Source organism: Drepanopeziza brunnea, assembly GCF_022702325.1.
Source record: "Drepanopeziza brunnea f. sp. 'multigermtubi' strain 214-2 chromosome Unknown ctg3, whole genome shotgun sequence".
NCBI lineage: Eukaryota > Fungi > Ascomycota > Leotiomycetes > Helotiales > Drepanopezizaceae > Drepanopeziza > Drepanopeziza brunnea.
The window spans coordinates 597,194-621,566 of record NW_027094066.1 but is presented as its reverse complement, the minus strand read 5'-3'; the positions used below and the strand labels follow the sequence as shown (position 1 = coordinate 621,566).

Here is a 24,373-nt window from a genome sequence, read left to right as displayed (position 1 = left end):
CGGGCCAGCCGGAAGAGGGTTTCACCGGCAGCACCTAAGACTTGGCCCTTTGGAACCTCAAGACATTTGGAGAATCGGGCGGCTGCACTGCCTCTCTCCGTGAATTTGATCGTCGCTGTCTGTCTTTCAGTAAATCTTTCTTCTATTTCGTCTTTAAGAATTCCCGGCAAACCTGCTTGCTTTCTCCCGCTTCTCTCAACTCCGCCAGCTCTGCTGTTGCTATTTTAAGCATTCCATAGCCTCAGCCTCTCTCTCAGCCTCGCACCTGTCGACGTTGACTCATCTCGTTTTAATTGATATCGCACCCCTACCTCTCTTCTGTTCCTTCTGCTGCTTCTCCAAAAACGACTGCGCTTAAACAAAGGAAACTCTCAACCTCTGCTGGACCAGAAGATGTGTCGCTTTCTCGTAGGCATAAGGCCATAATGTAGCTCCCATCGAGCACCAGACTAATAAATCACAGGTCTACAAAGGTTCGGATGAGATCCTGCTTTCGAAGCTGATCCTTGATCCAACCCATTCCATCCTCACACAATCGTTCGATTCCCGTCTCCGGCTGGACATGAGAAGACCTCACAATGGTCTGTTGGCACCATCTTCTCATCCACCCCTTGCTGATGGCCTGCAGGTGATGGGTTTGGAATTGGATACTACACCGAGCAAAAGCTTGGTTCAGAACCTTGTATCTTTACGTCCACTACACCTGCTTGGAACTGCGTCAACCTTCAGCGGATTGCCTCCAAAACCGCCTCTCACCTCATTTTCGCTCACGTGCGGGCCACGACGGAGGGATCCTTGAGCGATGACAATTGCCATCCCTTCTGCCATGGCAGCTTGATGTGGATGCACAATGGAGGGTTGGGGGGTTGGAAGCACATCAAGAGGCGTTTGGGTGAGAGACTGGCAGATAAGTGGTACCTGGGCGTACAGGGCGGTACAGATAGCGAATGGGCGTTTGCCTTGTTTCTTGACACTCTCGAGAGAATGGGCCACAACCCAAGCTCTCCGCCAAAGACAGGTTTCGGACCAGGTGTTCTGCGGCAAGCTATTCTGAAAGTCATCAAGCAGATCAACGATTTCATCGCCGAGATCCCCAAGAGCGTAGTGGAGAGCGAGGGTGTGGATACCAGGAGCCTGCTAAACTTTGCTATCACGGACGGGCATAGTGTTGTCTGCACTCGGTATGTTAGTAGTTGCACAGATGAGGCTGCTAGTCTGTACTACTCATCGGGAACCACGTGGGAGGACAAGAGTACGAAGGGCGAATACCAGATGGATCGCCGGGATAAGGGTGCCGATATCGTTCTGGTTGCTAGCGAGCCCCTGACATTCGAGCGAGGAAAGCATTCCGCACCTTTTTCTCGCCCCTCTTACTAACAAGAAACAGAAAGCTGGGTCACAGTGCCTACCAACTCAACACTCACGATCCATAAACAGACCGTCATGGTACATCCCATCATCGATGAGTACTACAACTCCAACCCATCTCACTCACGATCATCTCAACTTGTCCACGACAGAGGCCTTGTCACCAACGAGAAGACTGCTGGCAACGGCACAAGTCCCGCAGTGATCCCTGGCTCGGATTGCAAACCCTCGAAGATATCGGCGAGCTTACACGACAACTTGGTCAGCACTCTGGCGCCACCTACTTATACATCTGCATCCCCCGCGGTATCTCCCGGCACGGAAGATATCTCACCTCGAAACCCGACCTGCTTTTCCGATGTCCAAGATTGCAAGTCGATCTCTGCGGTCGAAGGTCCGCAAATCGTACAATCTGAACAAATGGCGACTCCAGAGCGAGACTTTGGAGACTCGTTAAATATTGCTCGGTACCTTCCTAAGTTGAATGAGATATCTTGAAATTCAAGATATGTCGAGTACTTCCTATTGTTATTATGCGAAGCAAAGTAGTCAATAGGCAGGCAGGGACAAGTGGCGTTGGCATAAGTTTCTTTCGAGTAGCCAGCCATACCGCGATTTGGGCTTTGTTGTTCCTTCCTCTACATTAGCACTTCGTTCCCGTTTGCTATCAACCTCCGATTAAGAGTATTTTGGCGCGGCTGAACGAGAAACTGTTGGTGAACTTTTTATCCGAACCACCTATCGCTGCTTTTAAAAATTCGCTTACTTACGCTTATTTGATTGGCTAGCTTATTGAAAATAGCGGTAACGCTGCTTTATCGAAAGTAAACAATCATTCGTGCGTTCGCGTATTTTTTATTTTATTCTGATTAGCTACGTAGTAGCTTCATGCTGAATTCGCAAAGCGATTGGTTAGATTCAAAGTGGATTAAAAACGAAGCGCGGAGTAAGAATATCAAAACATCGCGACGGTAAGTTGTATTTAATTGTTTATTTTACGAAGCTTAAAAATCATAATAAAATAAGAATAAAGAGTAAATAGAATCAGTCACGAAGACTTATAATGTTAGTTTTTATTATCGTAGCTCGTTGCGTTACGAAATAATATTAATAGGAAAGCTTTTTACAGTAAATAGTTTGCCGAAAAACACCGATTTCAATACTGATTACGATCGAAAGACCGCGGAATAATAATATCAAGTACGATATAGATAATTAATTCTTTATTATTTGAGCAGCTGTTTCTCTAGCATTTCATTCCTAGTAACAGTCTTTTAGATTCGATTCAAGTAGCTATCTCTCTAGCATTTCTTGATCTTAATTGATTATAATGGACTTCTGTTTGATAAGCTAGCTTACTTTGCAACTGCGAAGACATAATAGTCAGTGCACTGACTATTACAACGTAGTTTTCCGAAAGAAGAAACAATAGCCTTTTAGATTCCAAGCGCCTTGGCTAACGCCCTCTTTTTTCCCTCACTTCTTCTTTTCCTCTTGGCGCTTCCTTGGTTCGCCACCCACCGAGGTTGATTACAGTCAACCTTCTTGTAGGTATATAGAGCTCACAGCTCCTTCCAACCTCGACTCTCGGCAGTTGTTGAGTCTAAGTTATGATCCTGAGATCTTCCTGAGCTCCATGTGATCCCCGGCTCTCCCGTGAGTTCCTCAGGTAATCGCCTAAGGTTGTCACGATAGTATCCTCTTTAAATGTGAATACAAGCAGCTATTCCTCTGGCATTTCATTCTCAGCAATGATCCTTCAAGTGTAATGCAACCAGCTTTTTTTCTAGCATTTCATTCTTAACAATAGCCTTTCTATATCTAATGCAAGCAACTGTTTCTTCAACATTTTTCTCCCTCTCCATTCTCCTTTCGCTATTAATAGTAAATACGAGTCGAGATTAACAGCAACGTGACAAACGTCCCCAATATATACACATACACCTGCAAGATCCCATTCAGCGAATAGATTCGAGATTTTGCCGAGTACCGAGGGGGTTGTTTGTAAAACCATTACCCGTGATGGATTTTATCCCCTTTCTACAATACCATATCTGGGACTGCCGCTTCCTCCCCCCCTACTCATCCGCCTAGTTCCTCCCTTTGATCTTTTTTCTTTCGTTGGTGCCTGGTCTAGCCTATTGACTATACTGCGCACACAAATGTCCTCAACACCCCCAGTGTCCAGGCTAGATAAACGCAAGCTGAAGCTAGGTTCTCCGTTCCCGGCGCCTCCTGACCTCCGAAGGGAATAGCGATGCCGAAACTTTCGATTGAATCGGTCTGCCTGCCGTCCGCGTGAACGACCTGTCTTTTTTTTCTTTTCTTTTCTTTTTCTGCTCATATCACATTTCTAGGCGGTGGATTGATAGGTTATGTAAAGTGATGGATGGATATGATGTGATGTGATGGTTTAACGGTGGATATCGTGGGTATTATTTGATAGTGGAATGGGGTTTTTTCCCCCTGAGATTTGAGATTTGAGATTTGACCTTTCCATTATGACGAGCGCCTGTTGCTCGGTGCCCTCCCCCCCAAAAAAGAGAAGAAGAAAAAAGGGAGAACTCGTTCAAACACATCACCTTCTTCGAGAATCTCCTGTATAGCCGGCCATCTTGAGCCGTAGCGAGAGCTGTGGGAGGGGATCGAAATACTTCTTCTACCTTTATAATTACAATTAATAAATAACGATTAACGATTAACGATTAACGATCAATAATAATATAACGTGAGCGAAGAAGACGCCAGCTCGTAATCCGATTCGATTCAATTCGATTCCTATCTCGTAAAGGATAGATAGATCCACGAGACATCTAGCCGCGTCAGTTCATATGCTGCACATATATATACACACACATATATATATACCTTTCAATCTGCCCGCGGAGAAAAAAAAAAATATCACACATGCGACTCCAAGAGCCTACCACCAAAAGCCTCAACGCAGCCCTCATTTAAGAGATTCTCTTTCTCCGTATCTTCATGACATCTACTTTTGAATATCTGTCTTTGACCTACTACTCCCTACAGTTTACTATCTTCCTATCTTCGACCCTCAAGTGGGCTAGTTAATCAGTCGAACCAAGCAAAACCAAAACCAAAACCAAGCCTGTAGATTGATGGATGAAGTAATGATAATGGTTCAGAATGCTAAGCCCGAAGCCTTCCCTTGTTGTAATCTCCCGCTTGGGTAGGTACGGAAGGACGGAGAAAGTATGGTCGCTGTTCTAATCTCCGTGTATATATATATATAAAGCGACTTCGCCTTCTAAGAAACAGCAAAGCCAAAGCCAAAAGCGAAATCAAAAATTGATCCAGAACATGTCAAGATAAGAAAGGGGAGAAAGAAGAATGAGTATGGATATGAATATTAATGCCTTCCCAAAGGCAAGGTACCATAGCCGAGTCGCCAAAGATGGTAATAATAATAATAATGATAATAATAATAGTAAGAACGCAGACAAAGCGGTATGAGATTGGGGATCTGAAAAGGGGCTTGGGGCATTGAGGATGGGATGGAAGAGGAGAGGATGGCATAGGGTAGAATGGACAATGAACTTGAGGAGTTATTGAAAGATTCGAATTCGACTCGATTTGAGGATGGAAGGAGAAGGGGTGATTTGATTTGATTGGATTGGATTGGGTTTTGAACTTAAATGTAATTCTCAAAGACTCGAGGTTCAGTCAGCTCGGTTGCCTGGCTGGAAGAAGCTTAGTTAGTACACAATGGGTGAGTGAACTGGATGAAAGGAAAGAGAAAAAGAAAGAGTGAAGGGGACCGGTCGATGGGAGGAGGGAGAAAGGAAGGAAGGAACGAACGAGGGAAGGCGAGATGGGATGAGGAGATGAGGAGATGATGCTGGAAAGGTGAGGTGAATGTGTGGATGAATGGATGAATGAATAAATAAATGAATAAATGAATGTCAATATCATTCAATTCTGGAAAAAAGGCGACGTCGGTCTTTACTTAGAATACAAATTGATGTAATAGGGTATGTCGAAATAGAATAGAAAAGGCTAGCGGGGAAGGTAGAGCCGGAGAGAGGGAGGATTCGGGAAGTATGTAGGTAAGTGAGCCAAAGAGTCTGTTCGACTTCGAAAAACAGACAGAAAAACTCAAGTATTTATAAGATATCTTACCTTTCTGCCTGCCGGCCTATTCTCACGCTCCTCAGCTAAACTCAGAAATTCCCAATCGATATCGCTCTGAGCAGATCGAAATTCCTATTCGTTCATTTAGTTCCTCCGTTCGATCAATTATCTGAGACCCAAAAACCCCGAGAACTAATATCGAAAAGCAGAAGAGAGAGAGAAAAGACTCCAAGCATACACAGAATCGATCCATATCTAGGGACCTACCTACCTCACTGACTAGAGAAGTCTCTCACTTCCCGCAGCCAAGAAGAAGAGGAAGAGGTGAAAAGATAAGAAAAGAAAAGAAAAGGAAAAGAAAGAAAACATGTGCCTCACAACGACATACGTCTGTAAGTTTTCCCCCTTTCTCCTTTTCTCTGATAGATTCCCTCCTTGCTCACCCTATCTATCCACTTACATACCTACCCAACCACCTACCTGCAACCCGCCACAAGCCCGAGGATGACTTACTGATTGAGATGCCCGGAGCCCCTCGTCTAGACGTGTGCGGCCACAAGCACCTCATCCGGCACTACTGCAAATTGAAGAACCCCATGCTCTGCGACGACACCCTGAACGACAAACAGTGTCGGCACTACCGTACGCGTACCCCTCCTCGCCTTCTTTCCTTCCCAACTACAGGAAGACGGTTCTCCTCCTTCTTTTTTTGGAGGGAAAAGAGAAAGAAACAAAAAAGCGCTAATTCCTTCCCCCGTGCGTAAAAACAGAATGCTGCAGCTGCATCGAGTACGAAACCGGCGTCTCCACCCTGCTCGACGAGGAAGACAGCGCCAAGTTCTCCTCCACAAGCGACAGCATCAAGAACTGGATAGCGGACACACAACACATCGAGCAGCCGGAGCAGCCGGAGCAGGAGTGGAGCTCAAAGGGCCAGGAAATGGAAGAAGCCGCTGCGGATGATCCTGGACCTGGCGCTGCTCCTCCAACTGAGCAGGAGCAGCACCGTGAGGATGATCGTGCTCGGGATGTAGATGAGGGTGTGCATATGGACGAGGGTGTGGTTGTAGATATGGAATGGCTGAAGCAAGAGTCCCAGTCCCAGGATACGCAGTGGATGGCCGCGGGGGATAGATCGCAGGAGAAGAACTGAGATTTGGAATCCTTGAGTGTGTCGAGTCGCGCAGGCGGAGTCGGAGATGGGGATAAAGCAGACGCGGTCCATGTGCTGAGATGCAGTGCCGCGAGCGCACAGAGAAGTACTCCGCGGCATCGAGCAAGGAGCAAGCTTGAAGCCTCGTTAATCTCGCGAAAGAGAGACAGAAGAGAGAAAGCAGAATGATGAATCGAAACTGAAGAAGCAGAACAATCCCTCCACCCCCAAAAGGGCATTAAAAAAAAGGCAATATCCACTGTCCCATATCTCCCCTAAGCATACAGTAGCGTAAGCACTTCGAGCGGTTTAAAATAAACAAGAGCCAGCAGCATACGGAGTCTGCTCTCACTCAATCACTGACTCGCTCACTTGAGTTGAGCTGTTGGTGTCAGTGGCGGGAAGAAAACCGGTTAGCAGACGTCAACATTGACGAGTCATGTGCTTGTGTACACGTGAGCACCTCCTCGATCCGTGCTAGAATCCGCCGAATCAGTCAACTCCTGCACATCCCAGATCTAAGTATTTTACAATTCTTGCCATACACATTAATTCAAAGGAAGCTTGTCGGTATGAGGCTATATACGTCCGTATTCCTGCGAGCAACCTTTGTTATATCTTCTCCCAAATCGGTAATACGATTACTACTCCCAGCATCAACGTGGCAAACAACATTCCTCCTAGCAAGCTCTGATATACCACTTTTCTCTGCAACCTCCTCAGATTGTCGTCTTTGACCTTCAGTTTTCGATCGAATATCATTATTTTCGAGAGTGTCTGCGAGAACATGGATTGCCTCGTCTCTGCCGGATCATCCGCAAACCTCTCCCATGGCATTGGTTGTCGCCTCGAGAACAAGAGCAGGAAGAAGCAGCTACCGCGTAATCCCGAGAGGACTAAACCACCTCCGATGCTCCACAGTGGCCAAACACCGAGCGCTCGCCACCGAGAACAGTGTCTGAATGATGGGGCGACCAGGGCTAGAAGCACGACGGTGAGGAATCCACAGATGGTGAGCACGATACCGAGACCAGTTGCCATGCAAATCGTTTCGAATGTCCCATTTGATACGCCGAGCCGGACAAAGTTTCTATGGGAACAGGATCGTAAGAGCAGATAGCAGTGTTCGGCGACTGGCGCGAGGTGTTCAGCTTCGGTCGATGTTGCGATGGCGTCAAGGACTTTTCGTCGCATCGTCGAGGGAATGTTAAGCTCTTTTGGAGAGCCTGGAAGTAAGAAGAGGCTTTTGATGGTATCAATCTCGGTACGTCGTATATCCCCTATCTCTATCGATGTCTTCTCCTCCGTGTTCTGGTCCCCGGCGAATGGGTCTTTGTCCGTGGGTGAACGTCGCCTGTTCATGCAAGGTCCGCTTGATATTCCAGGGCGTACCAGGGATGCTATCCGAGCATATATATCGGCTGGAAAGAAGTTAGTTCGGGGGGGTCAAGAGGCGAGATGACCTGGTGACGTACATTCTTCGAAAGTGAGATTTTCTTGCCCCTCTCCCCCTGGATCGTTAGACTGGGCCGGAGGCCATGTTACGACTCTCTGCCGGGTCTCGTCCTTGCCTGTCACTGTAAGATCCGTCTCGGAGCCATTGGAGCCAAGTACGTGGGTGTCGACGTCCAGGGGGATGATGGGTTGAGGAAATTCCGGAAAGGCTGTGAGACGACCTGCTTTGTAATTCTTGAACCTAGGTCGGCGCATAATCGTCAGCACTCGGCACATCTGCTTGTATCCGCGTAATGAGTTGCGTACCATATATAAAACTCCAGGTTCTCGGCCGACAACTCGATATACTTCAGATACATGTAAAAGTCATAGAGTGACATTGGGCTGCCTGTCCTTGGTGGTTAGTTACGCGCGCGGTGTACAGACAGTGAGGAGAGGAGGATCCTTACAGGTCCGGTTCTTCAGGATCTTCTCCAGACGGAGCTTTGACGGGATTTCCGCGCTCCTTCGCCTTCTCTCACTACTTTCGGGTTGGACTGGAGTGCCCGTTCCCGGCGCGTTGGCGAAACGCTCGTTGATTCTCTTTGCGAATTGGGTGACATCGACATACGAAGGTTTCTTGTACCACCGCAGCCATTCTGGAAATCCGGAGACCATCTTGCGAGGTGGGAGGGCTGGAGGTTGAACCTGAAAGATGTCAACGACGAGGTTGTGGGGTCGGGAGTCGGGAGTCGGGAGTCGGGAGTCGGGAGTCGGAGGCGGGAAATGGCCGATGGCGAAAGAGGAAGGGGCGGGGGTGGGGGTGGAGGTAACGTGACAATCGTGGCTTCCCTCGGTCGCCAGCGAGACGCAACAGAGAAGATGAAAATACTGTGAGGTACGCACGGTATGTGTGAATAGTAACTGGAACTGGATCAAGTCCTCTCCATTCAAATACCGACAAGACGATGAATCGATCAAGACGTGTCGGGTGTCGGGTGTCGGGTGTCGGGGGTCGGGGGTCGGGGGTCGACCAGAGAGATGGAAGGGCAGCTACGTGAACCGCCTGGAGCGTGACTTTGGAGTTGATTGAGAGTGAAAGACACCGGCACGTGGACAAGGCCGATAGACAGGTGGTGAGTGGGTATGTAGTTTGTGTCAACTATAGTAGTCCAAGTAGTTGTAGATAGTAAATACCGCCGTGATTCAAGCTTATCAAGTCCAAGTCTAGAACGGAGATTCGAGGGTAAAATACGTACCAAATCATTACCTTCATAGTTGAAGGACAGTGGTGCCTTATTATGTCCACGTTGTGCTCGGACAACATGACACGGCCTCACTCCGAGCTCAGGTAAATAGCTTCCGGGAACGATCACCACCCAACACGTTCTCTCGACGACTGCATCTCCGCGTAAGCCAGCTCAGGGCAGGATTTCCCGTGAGGATCGGGCCCGAGAGGATAGCGCTGGGACGGGGTGCCATTGTCTGTGCAGCTCAATTACGTATAACTCGTCCAATTGCCAGTCACTCCGGTGTCCCTCATACAACTACCGCGGCCGTCCGAGTACCGGTATTTGAGATACGAACGGTGATGTCTCCGTACACCCAGATCCCGGGACGCGAACCATCCATGCATCCAGACATCACGCGAGCGCTGGGAGCTACTGGCACCCTTTGACGATGGGAAAGAGGCAAACTCTCGGATGGTGCAGCTAAGCTTGAGACATTGCGCACTTGTCTACCTTCCGATTGGCTTCTAGCACAAGTTCTTTAAGGCTCACCCGGTACGTAAGCTTTTCTAGTGAGTAACTATTGATCTTTGTGAAGTTTATTTTGTACGGGGTGGCAATACCGGATACACCTTGATCTCATATGTTCTCGGTCTAGCGTGGATGAATAGACGATGTTGGGAGGAGAGGGTCCAGGTCGAGATCGAGATCAAATTGGTGATCATACCCGGAAGACGTTGTCTGAGCCGGCAGTTAACTTTGAGCAGAAGCCGATCTTGGAGCAAAAGTAGGAAAAGAGTGAGGCGCAACGTGGTTTGCGCATGTTGCATTCTCTAGCCTTACGTGTCGAATCTGATCTCGATATCGATTCCGTCATAAGGCGCTGCGCTCGCTGGGAGAACTCCCCTCAACCAAACTCACAGACTCGATGTCTATAAACATGATTAGGTACCTAAAGCAAGCTGAGGAAACTTGATTGAGCTAGTACCTACCTACCTACCCACCTGGATTCAGCAAAACGATCCCAGTAACCCTACAATCAGTTTCAACCACAACCTCATCACCTTCGATAGAGATGCTCTTGAGCAATATTGAAACTTCGGCAAGGAGTTTCTTTCAAAGCAAGACCGCAGAAGCTCTGTGCTATCGAGACTTTCTTAGCAGTGCCGATCAAGTCTTTGGAAGCGAGGAAGCGGAGCCTATCAGTGTCGGCTTGGACAAGCTCAGCAAGCGGCACAGCCTGACAGTATATTCAGGTTCCTTCACAGTTCCGATCATGCCATCATCAGATCATCAGCACTGAACCATCTCTAAAGAACCTCGCATGATCTGAATGACTCAATATATGCTTGATCTACACACTGATTACCAATATACAACTACCACTCGACAGTCCACGAGTGACCAGGTCGCCAGTCGGATAGCAGGTGCAATGCTTCACACCGATCTTCGGGAAACCGTCGCTATCGTCGTCGTCAAATAGAGGACGAATTCAGCACTCACACAATCCGCGAGCCGGTCGTCTCAGGAATCGCCCTTCTTGGATAGAGACTTGGCTCTCTGTCTTGGCCAGTATTCCTTATGTTTGCAGTAGCTTCATTAACTCGCAACTTTTCTAAATGGCTGAGTCTAAATTTGCGAATAGCTTCCATTCTCTACAATGGTGATTTCAACATCTCGGGTTTTCTACCTCCTCACTTCCCGCGTGCAGGAGGCTGTTAGGCATGACAAGAACCCAGCGCTGGAAACCAGACGACTACAAGACTCAAAAGCCTGGGTGAAATGCGATCAATAACCATTCTACCGACCAAAGAAGAGCAGATATGTGCATAAAAATCGTCAAAGAAAGTGCCAAACTGCCTCTTTGTTTGTCGTGACTGCCCATCTTGATTCATTCCCCCGAGAAAGCCGTGGAAAGGCGATCGGGGTTCCTCAAGTCTGAAAGAAGCTGGTAAACATATAAGCAGCCCATGGCATGTCGTCTGCAGAGCATCAACTCTGCTCTATCCAACACTCCCAAGCAAAACGACAATCAGCACAGGATCTGCCTCGAGTCAAACAGCAGTACCCAGCACCCAGCACACAGAGTTATGTGCGTCGTTATCTACTGGTTCTCGGCGGGCTGCAGCCTCCACACGAGCTGGGAGTTCAAGCAGTGCAATCTGGCTGACTTCAAGGGCGGATGCCAAATGGCCAGAGTTGAGAAGTCTGTCCGAGGGGAAGACTGTGCCGACTGCGAGCGGGAGGCGAAGGAAAAGGAGAACGAAGAAGCCGTTGAGGAACTCAAGAGGGAATTTTCGACATTAGTGGCGTCGGTATGCAGCCAGGAGGAGCCGAAGAAGAAGAAGGAGGCAGAGCCCGATGGCAATATCGCCCGTCCTGGCTGCGCCGGGCCCGTCGTTTCTGGCTTTGAGACGCTTAGCAACCTGCTTCAGAGTTTTGCTCATCAGTCTTGGGTTGAGGGCAAAATCGACTTGCTAGAAATCGAGGCGGAAGCTTGCCGTCCGGCCCGTGACGAAGAACCAATCGACTGCTTCAAAGTGGACTATGACTTTTGGGGCGACATTCTCAGGTGTGGGATGAAGCATATTCTCGACGCTGCCAGGGATGAGATGATCAAGAGCTGTGGGGAACGAGACCAGGAGTTCTTTGAAATCCAAGAAGCCTGCAAATTGTACGTTCAAGGACCCTAGTACACACACAGCAGGACGATGGGGCTGACTTACCAGGACCGACCCCCAAGCCCACCTCAAACGATGTCTCTGCAACCCAATACAAAGCATGAAATCATTGTAGCTACCAGGGCTCTACGAAAAGACGTAGGTGGTATATCCCCTCTACCTTAGGACACTCCGCTAACTTATCCAGTACTGGCTCCAGAACTTCCTCACTGTCCTCTTACAGTTGTCACGCATTGGTGGTGGGGGGCTGGGTTCGGAGCCCACGTGTAACTTCCATCTGAACGCGACTCGGGCCTCGATCCATAAACGAGTTGCCTACCTATAGGGAGAGCGATTTCATTTGAGGGGCCCAAGCCATCATCAGCTAATTCCGAAAGACATGCGCCGAAAACACCCAGTGCCCAAACCTGCAGTACAGAACCCAATCTCCCCCCAAAACCAACAATGCGATATCCCCCAAACCCCACGTGCGATTCCTCGCGAGAGAGCTGAATCAAATCGTGATTCTCGTCTCACGCACTCCACCGAATCCACCTACAAGACTACAAGATAAAGAAAAAAAAAGAAGAAAAAAAAACGAACAGGCAGTTCTCCGCCAATGACCTCAATTCATCCGTGGTTGCTATTGACGCTCAAGTAGACCAACCAACCACCTTTCCACACTCGGCGACAAGAAAGGCGAAGGACTTCTTTTCTCTCGACCGTGCCGGCCGGCAAGAAGACATCGAAAGCCCGCGCCGGGAGCAGGGAGGGAGGCTGAGATTCCGAAGGGTTCCGAGGAGGGGAGGGGAGGTGATCAAAGGCTGCTGCTGGATCTGCCTTGTTATCCAGCTTCCGAGCAGCGTGCCCGTCTCGAAGGAACTCGAAAAGGATTTCGTGAGACATAAGCAATGGAGGCGATGGAAGAAGGCGGCGGGGGGAGGGGGGGAGGGGGGGCAAGAATTCGGGCCGTCATATTGTCTGTTAATGGACAGCTTATTTCCTGCTCTCATCGAAGCAATCCAAGTGTCAGAATCAGCAGAATTGCAGCGAATGAGGTGAAGAGATTAAAGACGTCTAGTACGTGTGAAGCAGGGAGAGTCATTTGAAGTCAAAGAATAAGTAAGTAAACCTTTCTTTCAAACAAACAGAAGTAGAAAAGACCAAAGGAACCTGGGTTGACAAATCTATTCTGCATGCTATTCTAACGTTATCGGTCCCGGATATCCAGAGACCTCCATCAAGTAGTATCTAAGGATAATGTAGGATGCAGATGCAGGTCAGAGTTGGCCTCGACCCAACATAACCATTCTCCGGTCGCATGAATGCAGAGGAATCAAAAATTCTCAGCAAGAACGATACTGCCCAACCCCGCCATCTACTCATCTCCGCTTGGCCAGGTAGGCATGGGCACTGTCCCAAACCTTCCTGTCCGCCTCATTGATCTCGTCGCCGAGAGCCGACACACCTTCGTAAACGGCATCGAACAATGTGAAGGCAACTTCGAGATCCTCTGCGAAGTTGACGCTGTGTGGTAGATACTTTCGGATGTATTCTAACTTATTGTCTTGGCGCTCTTGGGGGGTCCATTCGAGTTTGAAAAAGTCGTCAAGATACGTCTTGACAGCAATGCCGAGACTGGTGTCAATATCTTTGGAGAAAGGAAGGCTGATGAAAAGTCAGTGAAGTACAAACTTTCAGGGATTCTGTAACAAACCTTCGGCCCAAACCGTCAAGATCGTCTCGAGGGCGCTTTCCTTGTCCATTCAGCAAAAGAGATGCGAGAACACCTTCCATCAAGTCTCTATCTGTTTCCCGAACCTCCTTGATGATGGAGTGGAAAGCGAGGAAGTTCTTGCTAAGAGGTCCGGTGTAGCCCAAGTTCTCGTGACGAAGCTTTAGCAGACAAGCAGTACGTCCAATTAGAATGCAGTGGGCCTTATCTTCCTCTGATCCCCGCAGAGGACCACCAATAAGCTCCGAGTGGCGACGGTGCGAATTGAGATTGTCGAAGCGGAGGAGTTCAAAGGCAAGGAAGGTTGCTTCTTCAAGGTGGTGAATATCGTTGTAAGCCTTGATGGTGGGACCAACAGCCTTCAGTGTAATGGCCAAGGCTTTGCCCCAATTCGTCAATTCGTGCTGATCATTGATGTAGCCTCGGAGATGGAGGAAGCGCCACAGAACATTTGATTGAAGCTCAACCTTTGAGTCGATCCCAGTGACGTGCTCTTTGCCGGTCGGGATGTAAATAGTCGAGGCGGGAAATTTTGGTGACTGTAATGCGAGGATTGCGAACGACAGGCTGCCGGCTGGTATTCCAATCGCCTTCTCTTGCTCTTTGAGCTCTGGTTCCTTGACGCCCCAGGAGTCGGTCTTCTGGTTCGCTTGCGGTTGCATATTGCGATGGACTAAAGTCTGCTTAAGGGTTTCATCAAACCAGAAGAACATCTCGATGTCCTTGAATTGTATAGCTCGAGCCATACGGGAAGATACGAGAGCAGCGGTAGTTTCCTTCAGAGGAACAAGCGATTGCGAGACAAGTTTCTTGTACTCATCGGAGATAACGCCGTCCAAAGTAGGAAGGATGTTCCATTTTAGATGCACGAAGCAGTTCATGATTCTAGGGCCGATCAAAGCTTTCGACAGGTAGTGGTACAGTTCGGAAGGCATTTGCAAGCCAAGGTAGTCTGCGTTGTCGCTAGTGAGACCGTCGTGGTCCCGAATAGAGACGAATCCATCCTCGCTAACCGTGCAGCAGTGCTTGACGCTCAATTTTGCCTTCCGGTATTTCTTCAGCCATTCCGGATCTCGCTTCTCTAGGATATCCTGGAAAGCGTTGCATGTGTTCGTGACCGATCGATCGGAGGTTCTGAGGAGATTAATGGCATCGGTAAGGGTATATGGCTGGTGAGAGATGATACTATCGACTTGGAGAGGTGGGAATGGCGGCAAGAATGAAGTGCCAACCATTAGTAAAGCGTCAGCGAACATTTCCGGGTTAGCAACGTTGAGTTTCGCGATCAATTCCGACTTGATGATGCCCTGGAAGGATCCCTTCTCCCAGTCGGTCACGGATGGAGGACTGATGATTGCATCATTGATGTTATAAAGGAGGAGTTCTTTCGAACCCATAATACCATCAATATATTGTTCGTCGAGGGTATCCAGATACGCCAGCTGGGGTTGGTTAGCAAGACTGACTTGAGCGGCAGTATCTCAATAGTTACCTGAGCACAGGCACTGAAAGGTGCGATTTGAAAATCTAGACCCCTCGCAACTAAAGCTTCCTGTAGGATGTGGTACAGGTTTTGAACTCGGATGGCCCCTGTCACAGGGTTAGTCTTAGGGCTGGCCGGGTATCCAGAACTAACTTGCCAGAACCGCCGAATGCCTTGACTGCATCCTCAGGGTGGTTGTTGCTATACAACTCCCACGCCGTTTGTGTCTTCGCAAGTGCTGCCCGAGCATTTCTCAAGTTCATCTCGTCCTTGCCAACGACAGACTGCCCATCGAAGACGAAGACCGGTCTCATGCCATGTGCCTTCCACATGTCCAACTCATTCTCAATATGGTTTCTCAAAGCTATCGGGTCTCCACCGAGAGCAGCGAGGAGTGGTTCGTGGGCAGGTTGATCGTCAATCATATTTTGGAGATAGGATGTGGCTTCAACCCCAATGACGGCGTCTTTCATTTCGGCCAAGGGCATTTCGCTGTAGGTTCCGTTAATCAAGCACACGGTTGTGGCTTGGAGGACTTACTATGCGTCGGAATTGAGGTTGAAACTTGCATCATGTACTGAATTGATCTCACTGTCAGCATGTGGCCACTTCGAATACGATCCCAGCCGCAGCAGACCCGCTGAAGAGTCCGGAGGATGGAGCAGATTGAGCATCTCAGCATGGAACTGCGGGTTCCGCACAGCGCCCACTTCCCCAAAGGCCTGGCCGAAGCAAATCAAATGCGGGAGCGTCCTGGCAGTGGCGTCAATCGTATCTACGGTCCCATTCGAGTCGTAGTGGTCGAGGTCAGGTTCTTCCTGCAGGGGTAACAGTGTCTCTCGCATTCGATGTCCATAGCTTGGCCATGGTAGGAGTTGACCCTGCGCAGCAGTGACTTCGTCCGCCCAAAAATATGCTCGTTCCAGGTCCGCGTCCGTCGCCGCATAGGGAGTGGAGTTTACGGCTGTGAGGGAGGTGGAGGTGCTTCGATCGCCATATGGGTTGGTAATTATTCGAGCAAGAAGGTCGCCGTATGGAGTCGAAGTGGTCGACGGTCTACGTTCGCTTTGGTAATCGTCGCAGCTGTCGCATGAGATTGAGACGACGGAGGATTCCTTGTCATCGCGACTCTGGTACCATACACCCACCATGATGCTGGCGCTGGCGCTGGTGCTGGTGCTGGTGCTGGTGCTGGTGCTGGTGCTGGTGCTGGTGCTGGTTCTGGTTCTGTTGCTGGTCCTGTTGCTGGTTCTGTTGCCGGTGGAGCTGTCCTGCAGGATGCTCGAGGATGGAGATGGGGATGAGGATGATGAAGAGGAAATGCAACTTACAAGGCATTTTGGGGGAAGCGTCTGCCAAGGACAGGCGCTCTTGCCGCAAGTGCGTGGTGGTGATGTGATTCTTTGTCGGAAATCTCGAGTTCGTGGAGGGCGCAATAGGGCAGGGAGGAGCGACCGCGTAGAGTGGTTTGCTGCTGGAAGATCTGGAGTTTTGGAGATTTGGAGATTTGGGGAGGTGAGATAGCTGGCGATCGCAGAGAAGTCGTGGTCGATATGCGAAGTAGATCGAGGTATTTTGCGAAGAATTGGATGTAGGGAACAACAATTCCTCGGTGCTGAGTTGAGGTGAGTCGAAAGGGTGATTGATGTGCGATCGACACAGGGAGCTCTTCCCACCGGGACGTGCCACCCAGGGTTCACCCGTATCACGTGGCCTAGCTCGAACTCTAATGTCAGCCTCAATGTGCTTGTCGTTCTTGTCTCATCCCAAGCTACAGACTGCAGACCGCAGACCGCATCCAGCAGTGCGCCTCTCCCCACTATTCTAAGTCCCGAGATATACTCCGTACTACTACAGAGTATATTATACAAGTATATTATACAAATATTATACAAACTATATGACCATTACCACTTACAACACTTACTGGACCTACCAAACCTACACCTACCAACTATTTATTGTCTTGCCTTGCTCTACCAACCATTCAATTGGTTATGCCATCTGAAAATGAAAATGCCTGCAACACAAAGACACCCCCATCAAATCCCCATCATCGACATTTCAGCCTCTCTCCCACAATCAGAAGTTGCCAAGCAACTGGTTGACGCTGCAGCAACCTATGGCTTCGTCTATGTGAAGAACGAGGGGAAGGACATTCCCGTTGAGGCCATAGAGAGTATATTTGACTTGGTAGGAGTTCAATTCCTCGGTTTGGACAACAATCGTCATTAATCATCTCAATCACCTAGTCCAAGAAGTTCTTTAAGTCCCCAGTGGCAGAGAAGGAACCATGCAAGATCTCAGAGAATGTATGATGATGGCTTTCTTCCCACAGTATAATCAATCACGAGGATTTCATCTGCTGACCCCCTCAGAATAGAGGCTGGGTTGCTATGCACGGCGAGACTCTAGATCCCAAAAGTCAAAAGGCAGGTCGTGCGCTTAGCCCCACTCTTCTTCAAATATTACTGTATATGGATATCGCTACTAACAGGATTCAGATTGGCGATTTCAAAGAGTACAAGATGCCTTCGCTGTTCTTCTGGAAGCTTGCTCACCATGCAAAGGGCCATGAATCTCGGAGAATTCGTTGACGGAAGAGCCCAGCAACCTCTCCCTGCCGCATTTGCAGGTCACGAGCAAGAGCTTGATCAATTCCAGAAATACTGTCATTGCTTGATGTCGAAGATCCTGGTACTTTTTGGTATAGGACTCGAGGTTTTGTCCCTTATGCCTTTCGTGCTGACTTCTATACTCACACCACGACAGATTGACCCCTCTAAAGGAGGCGAAGACTGGTTCGCCAGTCGCCACCGCGGCACAGGTCCAAGTGGCTGCACACTCCGCCTCCTTCACTACCCCCCCATTCCGCCAGGAACAGACTACCGCCCGTCAGTCGATATCCGCGCAGGCGCTCACTCCGGTATGCCAAGCCAAACCCCAGATTTTTGTTTACATACCTTTGATAGCCGAGATCAGACGGTACCCTCATCTGTCTGGCCTCCTGCAACGATGATCGATCACATTCTAATAGGTGATTAGACTACGGCTCGATAACTCTCCTCTTCCAACGCCCCGGCCAACCCGGTCTCGAAATAATCCCCCCCTCATCCTCCTCTGAATCTCCCAACTGGACACCCGTCCCCGTCTTCCCGCCCACCACCGAATCCGACCCCTCGCCTCCAATCCTCGTAAATATCGGTGACTTGCTTAGCTTCTGGACCAATAATCTCCTAAAAAGTACCGTCCACCGAGTCGTATTCCCAGCGCAAGAAAGGCAGAGCGAGGACCGGTACAGTATTGCGTATTTCGGGCATCCCATTGGCTCAACGGTTCTGGAGCCGGTGCCGAGTAAGATGGTGGAGGCCATGAAGGATGCAAGGGGCGGAATCGCTGGCGCAGAGTCGATGACGGCCGATGAGCATCTGATGAGCAGATTGAAGGCGACGTATTTGGGGATGTATCGCGATGGCGAGGTAGACGAGGCCCAGCGGGCGGTAGCGGCTACTTGAAGAATATAATCGGGGATTCTATGGCGTAGAACCTACCCCTCAAAGTCAATGTTCTGGTTGGACGAAAGACTCGTATCTCTTCCTTATTGTCGTAAATTACTCTAGGTCTCCTCATCTCTTTGAGGATGGCTCTTATCGTCGGACCTAGTTGCACAGCACTAGCACTGCACAGAGGTCACCCTCAACATACATCGAAAGCCAGGCTGTGATTCGCAAACGAAAAAAGCATGTTTGTCGATTTGGTAGTAGCAATCGTTTCATCTTGGCACTTTCGCAAACCCGAAATTTGGCGGGTAGTTAGGGGTCACTATTCAGAGCACAGGGGCTACGAGAGCTTGACTATGCCCGGACATGCGATGATGTCACATTCGCATTTGGCATACAGATTTGATCTGGTTCTTTCATTCGCCGAAGCTCTCTATCCACATAGTCATCACCATGTGTGACTTCTCATCATTCTCCCATTATGATCGCGATCAGAGCAGGAGCTTTTCAAAACTACCTCGCTCAAACTCAGTACCAGAACCTCGATACTCATCCCAGTAGATCAGGAGCTTTCAAGCTACCTTGTCTCTCATTCCAAAAGGGGTAAATTCTCAGAAAAAAACAACGGACGCCGGTGTGATGTGCCAGGGGTGATGGTGAACAAAATGAAATTACATGATGGTGAATCTTTCGCTCGTCGTTGGTCACATCCGGAAGGCGCCTTTTCGCAGGGGGGAGGGGGCTGTTCATGCTGGAGAAATGTTGGAGGGGGTGTGGCGTAGTGTGGCGATCAAATATGGGGACGGGATGGAATGGTGGTGAGTGCTCGGCAATGCAAATTAGAATAGTGTAATTGTGCAAACGGGAAGCGAAGAGCCTGCCGAGCCAAGCTGGGTGAGACGCAAGTGAGCCTTGCAGTGCAAGCTCACATGTCCATCGAATCACCATTGGGGCTAGCGAAGTTGAAACCAGCGCCTTGGGCGGCAGGGTTGGCACCAAAACCAAATGTACCATCAGCCCTCGGTGCCCCATCATCCTGGCCCTCGGCCTCGTCTTCGTCAGAGAAGTACTTCTCGATCATGTTGTAAGCCTTCATGTAGATCTCCTCATTGGCGTTCGTCTGGCAGTCATGGATCTTCTCCATACCCTGGCATTCCTCAATGAACAAAGCATATCTGTTGATACTTTCTTGTCCTTCACCAGCAGCGTCCTTGTCCATCTCACCAACCTTCAGGATATTCTCTAGACCATCAAGAGCGACCTGGATGATCTTGTTGTCGGGGCAAGCAAGAAGGTCACACAATGGCTTGATGCAACCTTGGTTGACCAGATAGCGGATTTGCTCTGGCTTCTGAAGTCCACCAGATGTGGCGTTCGAGATAGCCCAGCACGCTTCTTTACGGGTCTTTAGGTCGCCATTGGACAGAAGATGGATGAGAGGTGGGATGATGTTCGCATCGATGACAGCTTGAATCTGGGTGGAATTGCCCGCGGTGACGTTAGAGATAGTCCAGCATGCCTCCTTACGGATACCATCTTTTCCGGAGCTCAAGAGTGACAGGAGAGCGGGAAGAGCACCGCAGTTGATGATGACCTGGGTTTGCACATCATCACCGGTGACAATGTTGCCGACAGAGCGAAGAGCGGGAGTCTGGACGGAGGTGGAGGCGTGCATGAGCAGTTCTACGAGGCGGCGAGGGATACCAGCTTCAATGACAGCCTGGATCTTGTCATTGGCACCATCAGAAAGGTAGGAAATGGCCCAGCAAGCATCAATCAGGACCTCGTCGTCCAGGGAGTATACCAGCTTAGCCAAAACCGGAAGTGCAGGCAAGATCTGCTGGAAGTGTGAGCTTGTCATCAAGCCACGGGGAGGAGGGGGTGCCTACGGTGTTCCAGTCCGGTTGGGGTGTCTTGCCACGGCAGAAGTTGCTTAGGGTCCAGGTAGCATTGCGAAGCATGCTGAGTTTTCGGCTATCACCCAATAGGCTCAAGAGGGGCTTGAGGGCACCGCAGCTCAAAACGTAGTCCCGGCATGATGGGCTATCCCCAGCAATGTTTCCCAAAGCCCAGACGGCCTGTTCTCTAACGTCGGGCTCGTGACTGAGGAGTAACTCACAGAAAATGGGGACGGCTCCAGCCTCGATAACAACTTGTGTTTGTTGTGCGGACCCGGAAGCAATGTTAGTAAGAGCCCATGCAGCTTCGAATTGGACAAGAGTATGGGGCGATCGAAGGAAGGTAACGAATCGGCTGACGACTCCGGTCTTGATGACTTCTTCGATGGGTGGGTTTCGTTCCTTGGATAGAAGCTTTCTGAACTTGGTGGTAGCTTGAATTTGGAGATCGATTTGCTCGGAGAAGACGCCCGCACACATTTGGGGGAGGTCCTCATTCAACTATAGTAGTTGACTAGTCAGCACAAGGATCCGGAAGAACAATAAAGAATGTGGGGAAGTGGCATTTCCTGGGGTTCTGTGAAGAGTGGGCCCATCCCATCCAGCCCATCAGCACAAGCGAAAAAATAATAATTTCCCGGCGGCTGCGGCTACCCCACCAGGGGAAGTAAACAGTAAACAGAGGATGGTGGCCTGAAGGGAAGAGTATGTGCTCCCGCCTCGTGTGAAAGGCTGGCCATCCCCAAGGCTGACAGGCTGGCCGGCCTACGCAGAAGGTGACAAGATGTGCGGCAAACATACCTGACTTTCGGTGGGAGGAGTATCATCATCGCTATCGGGCTCTGCGCCGAGAGAAGCCCCGGGACGAGATCCATCTGCGCCAGTGATGCCTCTTCTCTTTGCCAAATTCTCCTCACGCTTTGCTTTGCGGATCTCAACTTGTTGCTCCTCGCGACGACGTCTCAACTCTTCGGGCTTGAAGGTGTTCTTCGCCTTAAATTGAGTGCGACGATGCTCAGGGATGTAGCGTTCGGCCATGTTTACGGTGGTCGGTGTGCGGTCTGCGTATTCGAGGATATCGTAGCAGGAAGATCAGTTGCGCGTGATCGGTTCCTGGTAAAGGGTATGGTTGTATTGAGGTGGTGGAGGAGGTGAGGTGGAAGTGGTGGTGAGGGTGAGGGTGATGGTGATGGTGATGGTGATGGGTGGAGGTGGGATTGAGAGACTGCAGGTGAAGAGCTCGAACAAAGAGCCACGTGACCGGGGTAACTAAGTGGGGTGGCTCTAACTAGCGTGGTCGCGTCCCCCAACCCGAGCGCGTTTATGAAGCGAGTAGGAACAAACATGCAATTCCCCGGGGCTCAGCAATCCACCCTCATCTTTGGCATAGCAGGTGCTCTACCTTGGCCTTCAATATGAATATTCCTGTGAACTCTTCCCAGTTGGATCTGCCACTGCCCCCAGGCTTCCTGACCATCGAGGATATTCGAAACCTGCCAAATGATAAGATTGCAGCCATGACCATGATCAAAAGTGTCTTTGGCTTCGTAAAAGACTTTCAGCCGCCGAAAAAATGTGATCGAGGTACCGGTAAGCTTTCAGACCTCAATTCCAATATATTGATCTCTGCCTAATAAGCTCCAGACTACAAGTGTGCGATTGAAATTAAAGATCTCTCAACCAAATACGAAAGTTATGGCTTTAAGGTCGATGTCTTTTGGTCGGAACCAGAGAAAATGCCAAAGTTTTCTGGACCAGGTGATGTGGTCCTCATACGCAACGTCAAGGTAAACAACACAATTTGACAAGCCCTTGGCACGTCGTCGATTGTGTTCTGACAACCACAGGTCCAGATGCGGAGTGGATCCATATCACTAATCGCTAACAGAGGGACCGTCTTCCATGTTCTCCTGTCCAAAAAAATCCCGAGGAAGGATTCACCAGAAATTAAAGCTCCATGGCAATCATATCCACCAGGCAAAAGCCAGTATCCACCCAATGTTGAGGAGACCAACTACGTAATTTGGGCACATTGCCAATCTCAGGACATGGGCCTGCCGTCTAGCAATGAGTTCCAGCAGAAGTCAATCCAGGCAATTCAAGGCAGAAACCATGACAAGTTCAGCCTGCTCAAAGACATAAAGCCTGAAGGCAGATGGCATGACATTTTGGGACAAGTCATTAGACTTTACGACTCGAACCTGTTCTCAATCTATCTATCCGACTACACCTACAATAAGTACTTCCATAAGTACTCCTGGCCCGGCGTTAGAGATGAATCTGGTAGTCGAGATGGGGATGAGTTCGCATACACTAAATTTCACGATAAGCACAAAGACCAGTGGCCAGGACCCTTTGGCCAGTATACAATACAGCTTACGCTCTTTGACGAGCATGCAAGCTTCGCGCGGGAAAATCTCAAAGTTGGTCAGTGGGTTCTCTTGAGCAATGTACAGATGCAAATGGGTAAAAATGGAGGAACGCTTGAGGGCTTTGTGCGTGGAGATCGGGGTAAGATCAACGTAAGAATTTTGGAGCAAGCAGAGGGAAAAGATTGTCCCGATCCTCGGCTGAAGGATGCGTTACGTCGAAAGATGAAGTACGAATCGATACAGAAGAAGCAAATTCTCAGTGAAGACGGTGAGCTCGGTAACAAGCGAAAAGCTGAAGACGGGGAATCACTCGAGGGCAATTCCAAACAGCGTCGAAAAGCAATGCGTGCAGCAGCTGAAAAATCAGCGGCTGATCTGGAGGCAAAGGAGGCAGCAAGGCTGAATCTCAATAACAACAGTAGGTTTTTCGCAACCACAGTAAAATCTGCTGATTTCATACAGTTCGATGTGCACATCCGACCATTGAACCTTCACCGATTGAGGTGATCCTCCGGCCAGAAATGATTGTGCGAGAAGGCAGTGTCTTTGTCCCTTCATCATTTACTTGCAAAAGATACCGAGCCAACGTCCGAGTCATTGACTACGCTCCTGATAGGATCGAGGACTTTGCAGTGTGGCGTCGAGTAAGTGAATATGATCAGCTATCAGACTATAGTGGAGGGGAAGATACCGACATAGAGGAGGATATGCGGTCCTATAAGAACGGGAAAGGATATGCCAAGAAAATTTGGGAGTGGAGATTTTGGCTGAAAGTCGAAGATGCCAACCCCAAGGGACCGAAAAAGCGAATGTGGATAATCGTGGATAACCATGCGGCACAGGGCTTGTTAGGTTTAGAAAATGATGCAGCAAAGTCAGTATATTCTGCAAATGCCCCTTCCGCCTTTCCTCTTCCACGAATTACTGACCATGCATAGTCTCCGAAAAGAGCCAGACCTACTGGCTGCGCTCAAGGAACAGCTCTTCAAACTATGGGGTGACCTGGAAGAGCAGAAGTCTGCAGCTTTACCGCCACAATCTACAGCGAACAAAAAAACTCCCTCGCCAATCGACTCGACAGCAAAATCGCCAGCTAGCAACATTTACGCACAACCTGATCTCGACAGCGATTCCGAGACTGAAGAAGCTGTGTCAAAACCACCTATTCTTGAAAAGAAGCTGTCAGCTTTGAACGATCAGAACGGCAATACACCATCCGATGTCTCAAATGGGCTGAAGCCGAAAAACAAGGCATTTACCTGTTGCATACAACAGTATGGAATTAAAGAACCAGAAAAGGATCGCTCCAAAGCGAATGCCGGTGACGGAAGGAGATGGCAGCGGATTTTTGGTTTATTCGGGACGCAGATTCTCTAATCGCAGGATGACTGTTGGACAGATGTTGAAGGCACATGGGAATGAATATTGATCGAGGCATCAAGATACATA

The 24,373-nt window shown here is 49.4% G+C and overlaps 8 protein-coding genes across 10 annotated transcripts; 5 read left to right on the top strand and 3 right to left on the bottom strand.

Annotated features, from left to right (window-relative positions):
* Window positions 1–393: 393 nt before the first annotated feature.
* Window positions 394–1,866, top strand: L3040_002358 (uncharacterized protein; the record flags this gene model as incomplete). The annotated part of the gene is made up of 5 exons (XM_066155520.1): window positions 394–408; window positions 464–581; window positions 629–1,343; window positions 1,392–1,466; window positions 1,521–1,866. The coding sequence occupies 5 exons, from the start codon at window positions 394–396 to the stop codon at window positions 1,864–1,866; spliced, it is 1,269 nt and encodes a 422-aa protein (XP_066012518.1).
* Window positions 1,867–5,981: 4,115 nt separating this feature from the next.
* On the top strand, window positions 5,982–6,613 carry L3040_002357 (uncharacterized protein; the record flags this gene model as incomplete). 2 transcript variants are annotated; one of them, XM_007289743.2, is made up of 2 exons in its annotated part: window positions 5,982–6,102; window positions 6,231–6,613. In XM_007289743.2, the coding sequence occupies 2 exons, from the start codon at window positions 5,982–5,984 to the stop codon at window positions 6,611–6,613; spliced, it is 504 nt and encodes a 167-aa protein (XP_007289805.2). The 2 variants fall into 2 exon arrangements, with proteins under 2 accessions (XP_007289805.2, XP_066012517.1); XM_066155519.1 differs by having other exon boundaries at window positions 6,057–6,102.
* Window positions 6,614–7,225: 612 nt separating this feature from the next.
* Window positions 7,226–9,323, bottom strand: L3040_002356 (uncharacterized protein; the record flags this gene model as incomplete). Its single annotated transcript, XM_007289744.2, has 6 exons — window positions 7,226–8,034; window positions 8,089–8,309; window positions 8,375–8,456; window positions 8,518–8,755; window positions 8,954–8,971; window positions 9,318–9,323. The coding sequence occupies 6 exons, from the start codon at window positions 9,321–9,323 to the stop codon at window positions 7,226–7,228; spliced, it is 1,374 nt and encodes a 457-aa protein (XP_007289806.2).
* A 2,043-nt stretch (window positions 9,324–11,366) lies between these two features.
* Window positions 11,367–13,242, top strand: L3040_002355 (uncharacterized protein; the record flags this gene model as incomplete). Its single annotated transcript, XM_066155518.1, has 7 exons — window positions 11,367–11,848; window positions 11,938–11,950; window positions 12,006–12,095; window positions 12,145–12,223; window positions 12,598–12,833; window positions 13,048–13,058; window positions 13,203–13,242. 7 exons carry the CDS (start codon window positions 11,367–11,369, stop codon window positions 13,240–13,242), a joined length of 951 nt encoding a protein of 316 aa, XP_066012516.1.
* Window positions 13,243–13,318: 76 nt separating this feature from the next.
* On the bottom strand, window positions 13,319–16,305 carry L3040_002354 (uncharacterized protein; the record flags this gene model as incomplete). Of its 2 annotated transcripts, XM_066155517.1 has the most annotated exons (6): window positions 13,319–13,604; window positions 13,654–15,113; window positions 15,164–15,198; window positions 15,251–15,261; window positions 15,308–15,646; window positions 15,695–16,305. In XM_066155517.1, the coding sequence occupies 6 exons, from the start codon at window positions 16,303–16,305 to the stop codon at window positions 13,319–13,321; spliced, it is 2,742 nt and encodes a 913-aa protein (XP_066012515.1). The 2 variants fall into 2 exon arrangements, with proteins under 2 accessions (XP_066012515.1, XP_066012514.1); XM_066155516.1 differs by having other exon boundaries at window positions 15,164–15,261; window positions 15,312–15,646.
* An 865-nt stretch (window positions 16,306–17,170) lies between these two features.
* Window positions 17,171–18,669, top strand: L3040_002353 (uncharacterized protein; the record flags this gene model as incomplete). Its single annotated transcript, XM_066155515.1, has 7 exons — window positions 17,171–17,347; window positions 17,407–17,466; window positions 17,533–17,586; window positions 17,659–17,675; window positions 17,725–17,875; window positions 17,927–18,080; window positions 18,200–18,669. The coding sequence occupies 7 exons, from the start codon at window positions 17,171–17,173 to the stop codon at window positions 18,667–18,669; spliced, it is 1,083 nt and encodes a 360-aa protein (XP_066012513.1).
* Window positions 18,670–19,579: 910 nt separating this feature from the next.
* L3040_002352 (uncharacterized protein) lies at window positions 19,580–21,590 on the bottom strand (the record flags this gene model as incomplete). The annotated part of the gene is made up of 3 exons (XM_007289748.1): window positions 19,580–20,491; window positions 20,544–21,053; window positions 21,354–21,590. 3 exons carry the CDS (start codon window positions 21,588–21,590, stop codon window positions 19,580–19,582), a joined length of 1,659 nt encoding a protein of 552 aa, XP_007289810.1.
* Window positions 21,591–21,967: 377 nt separating this feature from the next.
* On the top strand, window positions 21,968–24,301 carry L3040_002351 (uncharacterized protein; the record flags this gene model as incomplete). Its single annotated transcript, XM_007289749.1, has 5 exons — window positions 21,968–22,142; window positions 22,197–22,339; window positions 22,400–23,342; window positions 23,387–23,798; window positions 23,863–24,301. The coding sequence occupies 5 exons, from the start codon at window positions 21,968–21,970 to the stop codon at window positions 24,299–24,301; spliced, it is 2,112 nt and encodes a 703-aa protein (XP_007289811.1).
* Between the last annotated feature and the right edge of the window lie 72 nt (window positions 24,302–24,373).